This window comes from Lepidochelys kempii, chromosome 14, assembly GCF_965140285.1.
Source record: "Lepidochelys kempii isolate rLepKem1 chromosome 14, rLepKem1.hap1, whole genome shotgun sequence".
NCBI classification, from domain to species: domain Eukaryota; kingdom Metazoa; phylum Chordata; order Testudines; family Cheloniidae; genus Lepidochelys; species Lepidochelys kempii.
This window is the reverse complement of record NC_136393.1, coordinates 22,086,425-22,101,514: the sequence shown is the minus strand read 5'-3', so window position 1 is coordinate 22,101,514 and position 15,090 is coordinate 22,086,425. Positions and strand designations below refer to the sequence as shown.

At 48.0% G+C, this 15,090-nt stretch overlaps 1 protein-coding gene across 2 annotated transcripts; it reads left to right on the top strand.

Annotated features, from left to right (window-relative positions):
* The first annotated feature begins 1,722 nt into the window (after window positions 1–1,722).
* TVP23C (trans-golgi network vesicle protein 23 homolog C) lies at window positions 1,723–14,839 on the top strand. Of its 2 annotated transcripts, none has more exons than XM_073310315.2 (7): window positions 1,723–1,827; window positions 5,517–5,599; window positions 6,946–7,090; window positions 9,489–9,578; window positions 11,354–11,485; window positions 11,612–11,740; window positions 12,557–14,839. In XM_073310315.2, exons 1-7 carry the CDS (start codon window positions 1,729–1,731, stop codon window positions 12,587–12,589), a joined length of 711 nt encoding a protein of 236 aa, XP_073166416.2. In that variant the 5' UTR covers window positions 1,723–1,728; the 3' UTR covers window positions 12,590–14,839. The 2 variants fall into 2 exon arrangements, with proteins under 2 accessions (XP_073166416.2, XP_073166417.2); XM_073310316.2 differs by lacking the exon at window positions 1,723–1,827 and adding an exon at window positions 1,834–1,977.
* The last annotated feature ends 251 nt before the right edge of the window (window positions 14,840–15,090 follow it).

The window sequence follows — 15,090 nt, the reverse complement described above, 5'->3', positions numbered from 1 at the left end:
ATCCTTATCTTCCCTAGAAATTTAATTGCATTTAAACTTGATTTTTAACAGTTGAGTTACTTAACGCAATGCAGTCAGTACAGACGTATCCTGCTTGTAGGGTTTACCCATCAATAGCTGACAATGGGGAACATGATTTATCCTTGCTGGTCAGTTGTTGTCACCTAACTCAAAATTAAAAATCATGTTTAGATATGATTAAATTTCCTAGTGAATACAAGCCCTTAAAGTACATGGGCCCCTCTTCCCATTGAAAGGATTGGACCCAGTGGGTTAACTGTAGGAATGTGTCAAAATTACTTCTAAAATGCTAGTCTTAGACTGTGGCTTTATATCTGGTATCTACAAAGTACAGACAACCACAGGTAAGTGGATTAACCAGCCAACTCAGGATTCTTATATAGCATCAGGACATACAATTTCAGTGTGTTCAGCTGTGCCCAGCTCCCTCTCTCAGCTGCAATTTTCTGCTCCATCATAGTTTACAAAATTAAATCACTTTTGCTTTTAATTAGAACTTAAATGGACCTCACCTCAAAATCATGTTAAATCCCAGGTCTCAGTCATGTGACCTGAGATTATTAAATTGAATTAATTTTTAAAAAATTATTTAAGCTCCAAGTTTCATTTTGTTTGCATTTTCCAGTTTGGATCTTGGTGTGCCACATATGCTGCAACTAGAAGCAGGGCTGATTTAGCAGTAGCTGCAGAGCCCTTTCTAAGGCTTTGTCTTTGCTGCTGAAAAAGGTGTGATTTTTACCTCAGGTTCACTAATGCGCATGAGCAACCCCAAAGGAAAAAAATACAGTGAAGTCAAGGCATTTTAGTCAACTACACAGGTCCATCTGGGGATGTCCTCACTTAGCGTACCCATGATCAATCTAAAGTGCCTTGTCTCATCATGACTGTGTTTTAAAGTCAAGATAGCTTTCATGCATTAGTTACCTTGAGTTAAAATGTGCATCCTTCTTAACAGTAAAGAAAAGGCAACATATGTGAAGGGAATACACAGTAGTGTCACTACATTGCTACAAATCCCGACCTCAGGACTGGTCTGCACCTAAAACTTAGGTCACCCTGGCTCCATTGCTCGGGGCCGTGAAAAATTTCACACCCTGCGTGCAAGGTAGTTAGGTCAAATTAACCCCCCTGTAATGCAGACAGGCCAATGGAAGAATTCTTCTCTTGACCTAGCCGCTGCCGTTCGGAGAGGATTTACTGCAGCGCTAGAAAAAACCCTCCCGTGGCTGTACCAAGCGTCTACACTGGGCGCTGCAGGGTTTGCAATGGAGACGTGCCCCAGGTGTGCGGCGCTGGGCGGCCAGCGCTGCGGCTCCCTGGCACCTCGCCAGCCCGGCTTTGGGCTGGTGCCCGCCCAGCCATGCAGTTACCCGGGGCGGGGCGACGCGCCGCGGGGTAACCCGCCCGGCTCCGCTCCGCTCGCACGGGGGTGGGGGCTGCACCTCCCAGCGCACAGGCAGCGCCCCGCTCCCCCAAGCCGGCCCGGCCACACCACAGAGAGCGGGGAGGGGCAGGGAGGCTGGTGCTGGGGAGAGGACGGCCTTGCAGGGCCCCAGCGCCGGCCATGGGGAGCCACCCCGGCCGCTGGGGCCTACACCGGGTCCTGCCGAGCGCCCGCGCTGCCAGGACAACCAGCCGCGCCCGTCCCCGCCGGCCAGGGACGGTCACTGACGCCTTCTTCATGCGCCCACCACCTGGCGCGGCGTGATGACGACATGCGACGGGCGGAGCTCACGTGAGGGATTGGCCCCGGGCGGTGACGTGGCGGGAGGCGGAAGTGAGGCGGCTCTAACGATGCTACGGCAGGTGAGGAGGGTCTCGAGGAGCCCGGGGTTCGTGGAATTGCCCCGCTGTTTCCGCTGGCAGCGGCCTGGCGCGGGGAGGGGCACAGGGTCAGAGGCCAAGGGTCGGTGATTGAAGAGGGAGGGTTCATGGCTCAGAGGCCACCACGGGAAGGTGAGCAGAGCTGGCGGTGCAGCCGTCGGGGCGGAAGGGGGTTCGGGGCGGGCGGGGAGCTGGGGCGGGCGGGGAGCTGGGGCGGAAGGGGGTTCGGGGCGGGCGGGGAGCTGGGGCGGGCGGGCGGGCGGGGAGCTGGGGCGGAAGGGGGTTCGGGGCGGGCGGGGAGCTGGAGGGCGGGGTTCGGGGTGGAAGGGGGTTCGGGGCGGGCGGGGAGCTGGGGCCGGAGGGCGGGGGTCGGGGCGGAAGGGGGTTCGGGGCGGGCGGGGAGCTGGGGCCGGAGGGCAGGGGTCGGAGCGGAAGGGGGTTCGGGGCGGGCGGGGAGCTGGGGCCGGAGGGCGGGGGTCGGGGCGGAAGGGGGTTCGGGGCGGGCGGGGAGCTGGGGCCGGAGGGCGGGGTTCGGGGTGGAAGGGGGTTCGGGGCGGGCGGGGAGCTGAGGGCGGGGGCCGGGGTGGAAGGGGGTTCGGGGCGGGCGGGGAGCTGGGGCCGGGGTGGAAGGGGGTTCGGGGCGGGCGGGGAGCTGGGGCCGGGGTGGAAGGGGGTTCGGGGCGGAAGGGGGTTCGGGGCGGGCGGGGAGCTGGGGCCGGAGGGCAGGGGTCGGAGCGGAAGGGGGTTCGGGGCGGGCGGGGAGCTGGGGCCGGAGGGCAGGGGTCGGAGCGGAAGGGGGTTCGGGGCGGGCGGGGAGCTGGGGCCGGAGGGCGGGGGTCGGGGCGGAAGGGGGTTCGGGGCGGGCGGGGAGCTGGGGCCGGAGGGCGGGGGTCGGGGCGGAAGGGGGTTCGGGGCGGGCGGGGAGCTGGGGCCGGAGGGCGGGGGTCGGGGCGGAAGGGGGTTCGGGGCGGGCGGCGAGCTGGGGCCGGAGGTCGGGGCGGAAGGGGGTTCGGGGCGGGCGGGGAGCTGGGGCCGGGGTGGAAGGGGGTTCGGGGCGGGCGGGGAGCTGGGGCCGGGGTGGAAGGGGGTTCGGGGCGGGCGGGGAGCTGGGGCCGGAGGGCAGGGGTCGGAGTGGAAGGGGGTTTGGGGCGGGTGGGGAGCTGGGGCCGGAGGGCGGGGTTCGGGGTGGGCGGGGAGCTGGGGCCGGAGGGCAGGGGTCGGAGTGGAAGGGGGTTCGGGGCGGGTGGGGAGCTGGGGCCGGAGGGCGGGGTTCGGGGCGGAAGGGGGTTCGGGGCGGGCGGGGAGCTGGGGCCGGAGGGCGGGGTTCGGGGCGGAAGGGGGTTCGGGGAGGGCGGGGAGCTGGGGCCGGAGGGCAGGGGTCGGAGCGGAAGGGGGTTCGGGGCGGGCGGGGAGCTGGGGCCGGAGGGCGGGGTTCGGGGCGGAAGGGGGTTCGGGGCGGGTGGCGAGCTGGGGCCGGGGTGGAAGGGGGTTCTGGGCATGGAACTTTGAAAAAAGTTGAGTTGTGCAAATGCCTGAGATCTTTCCATAAAGTACAACTTTAGAACCTGCTCCAGAAAGGTGATGAACAACTGTGGCTTCTGTTGACTTTATTGGTAGTTACTGGTTGTCCGTATCTCTCGGGGTCAGACTCTTATTTTGAATACTCTTAATTTTATAAACACTGTATCTCTCTATATTTCACAATTAAATAATAGTTATGGATTTACCATAAAACAATTTATAGCAGAGGGAGAGAAAATGAAGTGATGTAAGCACAGGAGAAAAGAGGATATCAGATATGATGACTATTAGATGAAGTGAGGAGAAAATAGAAGACCCTTCAGATAGGAGTCGCCCTACGGAAGGCATTTCTACTGAGGGTATGTCTATGTTGCCCATGTTATAGCGCGGCTGCGCTATGACGTGGGCAGTGTAGTCACGCTTTATCGCCAGGGGAGAGTTCTCCTGGCGATTAAAAAAACCCACCCCAAATGAGGAGTGATAGCTTTAAAGTGCTGTCTATACTGACGTTTTTTAGCGCTAAAACTTTTGTCGCTCAGGGGTGTGGTTTTTTTCATACCCCTGGATGACTAAAGTTTTAATACTGAAAGTGGCAGTGTGTAGACACAGCCTAAGACTCAAAATTGTGGGATGGTTTCAGAAGATAAGCATTACACAAGCAGGGAAAGGTATTAAGAGACGCAAGGAGTCAAATTTAAAAGTTGGCTAAAGAGTGGAATAAGTTGATCATCACATGGGTGTAATGTGTACTGTGTGGAATGATTTGGCATCTTGTGTGTGCGCAAAATAATTTAACTTATGTGCTTAGAGGGGTAGTGTAGCAGGAAAAGCAGCTGATAGGCAGGTGTAAAAGAAGGTGAGGTAAGGGCTTGCTTTGTTTTACATCCCCTTGATAGTTGCTTTTCCTGCTATAGCCCCCCCGCCCTCCTCACCTTCTGCCGTGCAGGTGAGCTACACACATTTTGCACACTGATGGAATACTAGACTAATTTGTAACACTGCATTACATCAACACTGAATTTGGCCCATGGCCTGTGTATTTGGCTGGGGTAAGTCCACTGTGTGGAGTGGTAGGAGTCTTAAAAACAAGGGAAAATTTGAGCATATTCCTGAATTGAATGGGAAGCCGGAAAGATTTTGAAGAATGCATGATGTGATTTTCTTTGTATGCGGAGCAATGCTGCAGCAGTCTGCATGTGTGTGACTCCCACCCCGAACGACAAAAGTTTTAGCGCTGAAAGTGGCACTGTAGACACAGCTTTAGTTGATAAAAATGTGCCAGATGTTTTTTTAAAATACTACCCTGTCACACAAATGCCTGATTAGTGTTAATGGCAGATAAGTGTGCCTACTGAAAGGAAAATATACATCACTGGAGATATCTGAGGGCTCATCTACGCATAAAATTTGTACTGCTTTAACTATATCAATGTAGTTTAAGCGATGCAACCCACTTTGTGGATGCAGTTATATTGGTATAAAGTTGTTTACATCAGTGTAGCTTATTCTCATACGGAAAGGAGAATAAGCTATATCCGCAAAGGCACCTTTATACTGGCATAACTGTCCACGCTAGGGTTTGTACCTTTATAGCTATTTTGGTTTAAAAAAAAAAAAAAAAGAATCACACTCTTAACTGAACTAGTTATATAAATGCAAAAAGTATGTGTAAATCAGGCTTTAGACAAGTAACTTCCAACTTCTGAGAAATATACAGTCTGTACTTCCACCACTCATGTCCTCTGGGGAACCCTAATATAACATGGACAAGCCCAGGTTTATGGCCTCTGAAAATAAACAACTGTTTTGTAAAAGTCCAGAAATGCTCAAAAGGAGTGAGGCTGTGTGCATAAAGGACTTATATTAAGATCTGAAATTACCCTACTGTTTGCAAAAGAGCCCTTTGGACTCAAAGCATGTGTTTAAGGTGGTTTTCACATGCAAGATGGAGACAGTGTTTAAAACAATTTGTGTGTGTGTGTGTGAGATTTCTGTTGCATTTGTTTAATTTATAAGTTCTTTCCAGAGTCCTTTAACCTTAAGGCCTAATCCCAATAATTCTGCGTAATCAAAACCATCCCCCCTTTGCATCTGAAAATACTGTATCAATTACTTCTCTTATAACATTTCGTATCTGTCTGCCACTTTAGGACAGTAATGATGACACTGAAGATGTGTCACTGTTTGACGCGGATGAAGAAGTATCCACGAGATCAAAAAGGTCAAAGATAAGGTCTGTGGTCAATAGGAATTGTTCCTTCCTGTGTTCCACCCAGAAATGTGGCAAAAGCAGGACTGGCATGTTTGTTGTTGTATGTTTCATGTCTACTTATTGGTGCATGAGCAGTGAGTTTCTCTCTTTACTTAGAAGTGAATGTCATGTTTTTAAGAAATGTTTCCTGGCAAATGGGGAGGGTAGGAGGCTTACTCATGAATTGCTGAAGAATTTAATCTTCTATTTAAAAAAAGTCCACAGTCTGTATGTTTGTGATGTTGTGCTATCTGTGTGCAGACTCAGGAAGACAGTCTGAAACAGTAAGAGGTGTGAACTGGCCAAAATCCAGGCTCCAGTGCACTGCACCTTGTGTAATAGGGAGTTTTTCAGGACAGAGGGAGGAGGAATCCTTCTTTCTAGGCCACTCCATGAACATTTCTCCAGTCTCATGTCTGGAATAGCCTCTGTTCTGTTTCCCTTCCCCTTGCATGCCATGTCATAGTGGCTGATCCAGCAGCCTCACTCCTGCTTTACCCCCAAATGCGCTGTACAGCCACACACAGGGAGCTCCTGTAGAGTAAAGCCTCTTTGAAATGGAAACGCACCAGAGCAGACTGAGAAAAGAGCAGCATTTCCCTATAGAGAGGTGCGATCTGCTTCCATTCATCTCAATAGAGTGTTTGTCTTAATGTTACCGTTCCAAAACTGCTACATACTGAGAACTTCTGAGGGGCTTCACCTGTTCCCTTCTTCTCTCCCACCTCAAATCCTGCATGCACTTTGAACAATGGCTACAGGCAAGATAAGTCTGTGTAGTTATCTCCTAGAGCAGTGGTTCTCAACCAGGGGTCCGGGGCCCTCTGGGAGGCTGCGGACAGGTTTCAGGGGGTCTGCCAAGCATGGCCAGTGTTAAACTTGCTAGGGTCTAGGGTAAAAAGCCAAAGCCCCACTGTGCAGGTCTGCAGCCAGGGGCCCTGAGCTCCACCACCAGGGCTGAAGCCAAAGTCTGAGCAACTTGGCTTTGTGGTCTCCCCTGTGGTGTAGGGCCCCGGGCAATTGCTCTGCTTGCTACCATGGCTTTTGTATGCAGCAAAACAGTTGTGGCACAGCTGGGCCATGGAGTTTTGATAGCATGTTGGGAAGGGCCTCAAAGAAAAAGGTTGCGAACCCCTGAAAGCTCATCTTTCCCACTGTTGTCAGCATGCTCTGCAAACTGGTCTCATTTAAAGGCATTTGCCCTTCTAGGCTGTGCAGATGAAAAAAATCCTCTTCTGTCTTGAGAGAACATGCCCTCTCTTTGCCAAGTGGCTTCAGTCTTGTTTCAGAGATATGACTGAATTGTATTTCTGATGTATTGTTTCCAGGCACCCAGTGGCATCATTTTTCCACTTGTTCTTCCGAGTCAGTGCAATAATGGTCTATCTTCTCTGTGAACTGATCAGCAGCAGCTTTATTGCCTGCATGGTGTCAATTATCCTGCTCCTGTCGTGTGACTTTTGGACAGTAAAGGTAAGGCCCCTTTTATCACTTTAAAATATTCTTTCAAGAGAGCAATAGGTCGGGTCAAACTCTGAATATGTTTGGCTTTGTTCAAAAATAAAGTCAACTCTTTTAGATCCTGAAAGTTATGAAACATTACAATTTCTTTAAGAACTTTAGAAGTTCTGGGAATCTCTTAATCTCAGATTCTGTCTCTCTCTGATTTATTTTGGAGGGGTGGATGGGGTGGGGGTTAATCTCAGACTTTCCTTTGATTCACGTAATACACTATAGGCTTCATAAACAGAAATGAAGAGGTCTCCTTCAGATTCAAGACTTGCCAAAAAACCCCAACGCACAGTTTTTTCTTAATATTATTGAAATTAATTGTTGTTGGGCTGAAGATGCTAGAAAATACATTGGCATGGCCACGAGAGATCCTAAACAATGCCTGCTTGCATTATACTTGACTCTGCTTATTGAGATCACCAAATTCAGGAATAAAGTACTACCCCAATACTGTTAGGAACTTGGCTTTCCACTCCATTACCCTCTAATGAAGACGCCTTGCTTTACTGCACTAGCATTTGGCAAAGGCATTCTGAGTTCCCACCTCAAGAGAATCTACCAGGCTGTTGCTTGCCCTGAAATATCATGTTAATTATTATTACTAATGCACACCTAATACAAATTCATTATTGGGCTTTAAAACAGGAGTGCACAGTTCTGCTGCTTGGTGGTTCTAATAAACTCTCTCTTTAAAGCTGCTTCTGCTTGTCAGAGTGATGTATATGGTGACTTTGTAGCCTAGCCCATCAGACTGATGAGTTACCTTATTACTGGAAGTGTGAATATTGAAACAACAGGATCTTCCCCAGCAGCATGCCCCAATTGAGCTCTGAGAATAAGGATATGAGAAGCTATCTTTGGAGCCCAGTTAGAGTATGTAGTGCAAGCCTACAGCACATGACATTGCACATAAACTCTACATTAAAAGAACATTAAGATTACAAAGTCAAGCACTCTCAGAAGTTAGGAGATGCTAGAGTTAAGGTTGCCTGTGCAATCTTAGTTTATCCCCTTGTATGATACAGTCTTAAATTATAAGATCACATGCTATTTGTGATCCTAAATCCTCATTCCAGGTTCCTCGTCCCAGTCTTTCCCGTCCCCAGTACCAGTTCACTTCTGAGGCTATTTGTCCCAAACTTCCCCACTCATCCCACGGATACCCACTCAGCTGCACTCTTCCCACCCTGAGGCAGACTACTGTCTTGCAAAATTTCAGCTCAGACAGTGACAGCTGGTGAGGCTCATATCACAAAGTCTTACACTGGAATTTGTATGTCCTCCTCCTTGCAGTGATGGCCAGGGGCCTCTGACCTGCCTCTGCAGGACCACAGCCTCCCCCTACATCCAGTGAACTGGCCATGTGGCTGTTCAGGGAGTCTTCTGCAGCTCTGTCACAGCCCTGCTCCTTCACTCTTGAGTCAGGGGTGTGGGAGTCGTCCCCAAGCAGGAGATGTTCAGCAGTAGGGTGGCTTCCCCCGCAGCTTGCAGCTCATCCTCCTTGCAATTCTGGCTGGGGGGCCCTCTGCTCTATGGGGCCAGGACAACTGCCACCTCCCCCACACTTTGCGCTCTGTCTTGGGTCCCTCGGCCATGCTGGGAGCCCCCTCCAGTCCCGTTTGTGTCAGTGCTGGGAGAGAGACCCCTCAACCTCGTGTCAGAACCAACCTTGAGTGTGGCAATCCTGCCACAGCCTCACTAAGCTGTTACTACAGCAATACCCTCAAAGCAGCTTCCTGAGACACTGTTACCTATGCCACGATTTGAGCCTCACCGGCGGCACTACGTTTTCTTGTATTGTATTTCACGAGAGAGAGTGAGAAAGTAACGTGGCAGATTTAAATCAAATCACAAGTGCTTCTTGTAGGCTTATGTTACTTATTTAACATGTACATGCTTACCTAAGCTTACAAATCTATATATGCAAAAGATGTCACTTTTGTGACTTTTGCTTGTGAATTCTTTGGTTTAACTGTGCTGCATTTGCCTAGGCTGATGAGCTGTCACTGAGCCCAAATGGTTAAAGTTTGGCAAAGTTATAGACAACTGAAAACCGGGCCATATAATGGGAATGGTTAGGCAACCTTAAATATAAGCCATGCCGGTAGCTACTAGCATCACCTATAATACAGCTTAAGGAATATGGTCTGGTAGCAACTGATATAATAAGCAGTGGCATTGGTTGGTGAGATTGCCATGGCAACTGAAGACATTAGGACTTTATAAGACACGGAAAGAACTGGTTTTGAATGTTCATTCTGGTATTTCATGGGCAAGGTACGGGAAGATTTCTTTGGTTGGTGGTATAGGGCTAAAATCTCTCTGAACCCCGTTTCCTCTTGCATTTAACCCTCTCCAGAATGTTACGGGCCGGCTGATGGTCGGCCTTCGCTGGTGGAACCAGGTAGATGATGACGGCAAGAGTCACTGGGTGTTTGAAGCCAGGAAGGTAAATGTTTAATGTTTATGTTTTAACTGCTGCAGTTTGTTAAAATCTCCATGTGCTGAGGAGTGACACTATTGTGAGGTGGACTTTTGGCACTAGTCACCGGCTGAAAGCACCAGCTTGTTTCATACAGGCTAGTGCATGGCCATCAAATGTTGTTAACCCTCAGCCACTTTCTGAACGGTTCTGTCACTATCCTGTCCTGATCTGATATGGAGCCAATGACCTAGAGGCTCTGTATCTCCTTTGGTGTAAATGTGAAACAGGCCATCGCGGAGAGCTGGAGTCCAGTCATGCCCTCACCTTTCATTTGTGGGATCCCAAAAGCAGAGACCATTTCACTGTGTGAAATCAGTGTAAGATTTCTGACGTTAAATGTTTTAACTCTCATAACATTTCATCAGTCCCTAGCCTCTATTTTCCAGAAGCTAGGAATAGGCGACAAGGGATGGATCACTTGATGATTACCTGTTCTGTTCATTCCCTCTGGGGCATCTGGTATTGGTCACTGTCCGAAGACAGGATACTGGGCTAGATGGACCTTTTTTCATCTGACCCAGTGTGGCCATTCTTATGTTCTTAAACGATCCATCTGTTAATCTTAGATGCTTATATGGCCCCTATCACCATATTGCTCCCTGGTGGGGCAGGGAAGGCTGTTATCCCCATTGTACAGATGGGGAACTGAGGCCCAGAGAGACTGTGACTTTCCCAAGGGCACACAGGAATTGTGGTTGAGAAGGAATTTGAACCCAGGTCTTTCAAATCCTAGACTAACACCTTAACCATTGGACCGCCCTTTCTCCAGATCAAGCTAGTTTAGAGAAACTAGAGCAGAGGAAAAGAAATAGAATACTTGCAGTTCAGTTCAGTTGTCCGAAACGCCTAATGCTGTATTGGGTTAATATTGGCTTGGGGGAAAATATATTAATAGGGAATGGATGCTTGCTTGAGAGCTTGTCCTCACAGGTTCGATTCTTTCCACGTCTGGTGGACATGACCTCAGGCTCAGTAATACTAGGAACTAGTACGAAAACTAAACATAGTAAGTCTGTATGAGTTAGCACTGTCCCATTTGTCTGTACTACTCTACATAGCCCTACTTACCGAGGGCATAAGGATTTAATTTTGCATCTGTTGTTGCCTGTACAGTGCTTTGAAATATACCAAGGGCTCTGCAGTATGTCTTGGCCTGTCTCATGCTGTATAATTATATAGTGCAATACAATACAAGGGACTTTTTAATAAGCAAGTGCTAAGTGTTAATAAAGATGCAGCAGTCCAGTTAGCTGATGATTGTTTAAAGGGGAAGTTTTGCTGGGTATGGCAACACCAGCTTTCTAATAGTAATAAGATGTATCGCTATTTCCCTCACACCCCCTTGGTTTGTGATAGCGACACTATACACTAGGGCATGTGATGATGGGCCACTGGTATGCTCTTCTGGTGGCTGATGTCATCAGGAACTTGTGGTGTTATGTTAATAGTTCAAAAATGTGCCTTATCCAGTCCCTAAAAATAGTGAAGGGCATATTCCACACCTTCGTTTCAGTCAGAAAACTGACAGGAAAATCCTTTTAAAAAAAATGCCATGTTTCCACAGCACCAAGAGGGCTAGAAAGCTCCCCATGTGCCTTAGGAGTGCACCGAAGCAGTCAATTGTGCGCTGCAGTATGGATGCAAACCCATGTGGGATGTTGGTTCTGAGTTGTTTTTAATGATACTGTGGGCTGTACAAGTAAACAGACCGATCAATTTCTACTTCCTTCCATTTCCAGGCATTGGCTCAAGGGAAAAAAGTTTCATCTGAAGCAGAGTCCCGAATCTTCTGGTTAGGACTAATTACCTGTCCTGTCATCTGGGTGATATTTGCTTTCAGTGCCCTGTTCTCATTCAAAGTGAAATGGCTGGTGAGTTTAGCACTTCAATCCTATAGCGACTAGGTGCATTAAATACCTAGACAGATTTGTCTCCTGTGACTTTAGAGAACTGGACAATATATCCCTGATCCTTGCATCTTTTCTCCTCTGTCACAGGCAGTGGTTACAATGGGAGTGGTTCTGCAGGGGGCCAACCTGTATGGTTATATCCAGTGTAAAGTGGGCAGAACAACAAATTTAACCAGCATGGCTACCTCCTATCTTGGAAGACAGTTCTTGCGGCAGGTGAGGATCCCAAAGGTTACTGAGTGAAGCCTAAATGTCCCTTCTCAGCATGTGTTTAAATAGGGCACATGGGACACTGAGACTTGGCTCATTAACCAAGTTACTTTGGAGCAGTCTTCTTTAGCCCAGTAGCTTTCAGTTGGCAGGGACACAGCAAGACCAAGCTAACTGCACTGAGTTTTATTGTCTTTATTGCTGCATGTAGAAAAGCTGGTACCATTCAATAATTTTATGTTGGTTTTACAATTTGCTGGGCTTGTGAACAGCGTAAAAAGTGGTGGTTTCATTGCAAATCTCTTGCTACAGGAGTGGAGGAAGGCTGTTTCTCACAGGCAATATCTGTGTTTCTGTCCACAAACTCCCCTGCCTGGGCCTAAAGAGAGTATGGGGTGAGGGGTGGAAGAACTCCTTATTAGGAGTTCCCCAGCAGGGGTATTAGTACTTTACCCTTTTGGCAGCCTGTCATCCTGATGACTTAGCGTGATGCTCTGTGGTATACTTGGGTCTAAGTTCCATCTGTTCCATCACTCTGCCCCCGCACCTGGGGTTGAGTAGGTGCATCAAGGTAAAAACTACCTGTGCCTTATCTTCACTGGGATTTTACATTGAAATAGCTAACTCAGTATAAAAACACACCTCATTTTGCAGTGAAGATCTAGACTAACTCAGTTTTTTGGCTCAAATTTAGTCACTCTTTGATTTGTCAAGGGTTTTCTAGCCAAGAAGGCACAGGCCATCTTTCTAAAGCATTTCCCCTAGGAATCCGGCTGTGACTAGCTTAGTTCTGAAGTAATGCCCCTTTTCTTTCTTCCACAGACTGTGGTTAAAGATGACCAAGCTGCATCGTGAAGACTGATCCAAAATTGGATTGGATTTATACTGGTGAACAATAGTAAATGTTTTCTGACCATGAGTTTAGGAGCTGCATAAACTGTGTGGATTTTTTTTAAATTAAATCTTGTAAGACTTCAGGTCAGTTCTCCTAGCAAATTACTCAGTTTTTCTGCAACAGTGTGCATTTCAGAGCTCTTCTAATAGTTTGTTTGGTTAAGGCACTTGAGTTAATTCACCTAATCTTTTAATTAAAGAAAATCGTAGATCTGGAGCCTAAATGGGAACTAAACAGTCTGGGGTAAAGTAAGAGAGAGAACTTCTGGGCATCCTTCCTCATAATTTGTCAGTGTGAAAAATGTAAACGAGGCAGGCTTTATATCATCCAAGGACTCCCCCATCCCTCCAGCAATTGCATCAAATAGCAATTCACCCTGCAGAATTACTAGTAGCAGAATTACTTCGGCAGTTGGAAGTAATGCTGTCTAAATCCCACTCTTATTCTGTACATTGACTGCAGCTAGAAGATGACCTGTTAGCAGATGTTGGTCTTGAACCTGTTCCCATTGAATTCAGTGGGACTTCTGTCATTGGCTTGGGTGGGATCTTAAAGTGACATCTAAGCAGCTCAGTTACTTCACTTATGAATGATACTTTGATATTCTGGACAGCCTGATTAACACCTGACTGAGAGGTTGTGCTGCAGCTTTGATTCCACCTTGCTCGATGTATAGAAGTTTTGCTTCCCAAAGAAGGCAGGAGCTAGGATGGTGTGGAACTAAATCCTTAGTGTGGGGCAGAATCCCCCCCCTTACCCTGTGGTGTGTGTCTGAACAGAGAGCATGAGAGCAGGCAGTGGGTGTTGGGGAAGCCGTGTTAAATACTAGTAGCGAAGGAAAGCTGTGAGTGGTTGTTGCCTGGCCATTACTAATAAAACAAAATGCTTCATGCTGCCTTAACAGACCACAATACATGTACACTGTGCCCAAGGGGGATCTGAGGCTCCCTGGGATAGATGGGGATGGTGATACCAGATAAGCGATCAGTAAGTTTGCCACTGCTGGAAATGGTGTATTGCAGACCTGCATTGACTGCCAGTCTGTCTGCAAAGGATGGCACTGCTGTTATTGGAAATAACTGACTGCTGATTCTCCCCCCCGGTACCGTGTGTATGTGTGTGTGTGTGTATATAGAGAGAGAGAATAATGCTCAGGCTCACTTGCTAGTACAGTGCAGTTGAACGTTATTAGTAGTTGAAAACAGCCCTTGCTAAAAATTCAGTGTATGATTCCAAACTTTTAACTGGCCACTCTCCTCTCACTCACTGTTTTGCTGGCAGGGCGGATTCATGCAATCTGAATAACTCATATTCCGGAGTGGTCTAAGAAACCTAATGATTGAATGCCAAGTTGGCAGAAAGGTTAATGTTACACTAATCCATGCTGTAATTGCTCCTCAAGTTGTGCCCACCAACAAATTAATTGGGATTGGTAAGAAATTTGCATCTGCTGTGTGCTCATGGACTTTTGGGTTATGTTGTTCAGTTAGATGGAGGAAGGTGATGTAGTTTGCTTGAAAAGCGGTGTTGAGAGGGGATCAATTCTCCCTTGTCCTGTAACTCAGTTGAAGGGGGATTGGTCTTTTACATCAGAGGGGAAAATACAACCCTGGATGGGTATTTTTTAATTTAAAAGTATAGGTTTTTTTGGATCTAAATCGTGGGATTGCATTAACAGTGTTTTTCTTCCTATACTAAAGCAATATATTGAAATAGTAAAATCTCTTCAAACTCCGGCACTGTACATTTGTTAAACTCTTTGGACGAATATCTTTTTGTAAATACATATTTATAAAGTCTTGAAATTAAATAATGCTTTGTCTACCAGATCGGGTGCCCTTACTAGAAACTGATGAAACTGGATTGACAGGCAATGGAATGATAACACAGCTTAACAAGGATTGCTTGTTGAGTCACACATGTTATTAACAAGGGCAGCTATAACTCCTTGCATCTGAGGAACTCAAATTGCTTTGCTTATATTAGTGCACACCACACCCCTCCGAGGTAGGTATTGCTGTCCCCATGGTACAGATGAGGAAACTGATGTGCCCCATGGTAACTGAGCAAATCATGGCACAGCGGAGGTTAGCATTTGGATGTTTCTAGCTCTATGCTCCGTCCACCACGCCACTCTAAAATATACTTGAGTGCAAAGAAACTGAGGGATAGACACAGGAAAGGATAACGGTGACAAAACTGATCTTTGCAAAGCAGAGGGTAACAATAAGAGAAAAATCCCTCTCTAGAGTGGGTAATAGGGTTCGGGGGGGCGGTGGAGTTGAAGAGAGAAACCAGTTTGTCCATGGAGACGCTTGTAAGTCCCTTCCCCTCAGCTGCAGCCATTCTACCATGAGCCACGCCAAGTGGAAGGAATAAGTATTGTCTAGTGGTAAAAAAAAAAAATAAAATAAAAATACAAAATATAGCCCTTCTCTTGAGTGGGGTTGGGGCTACTGTG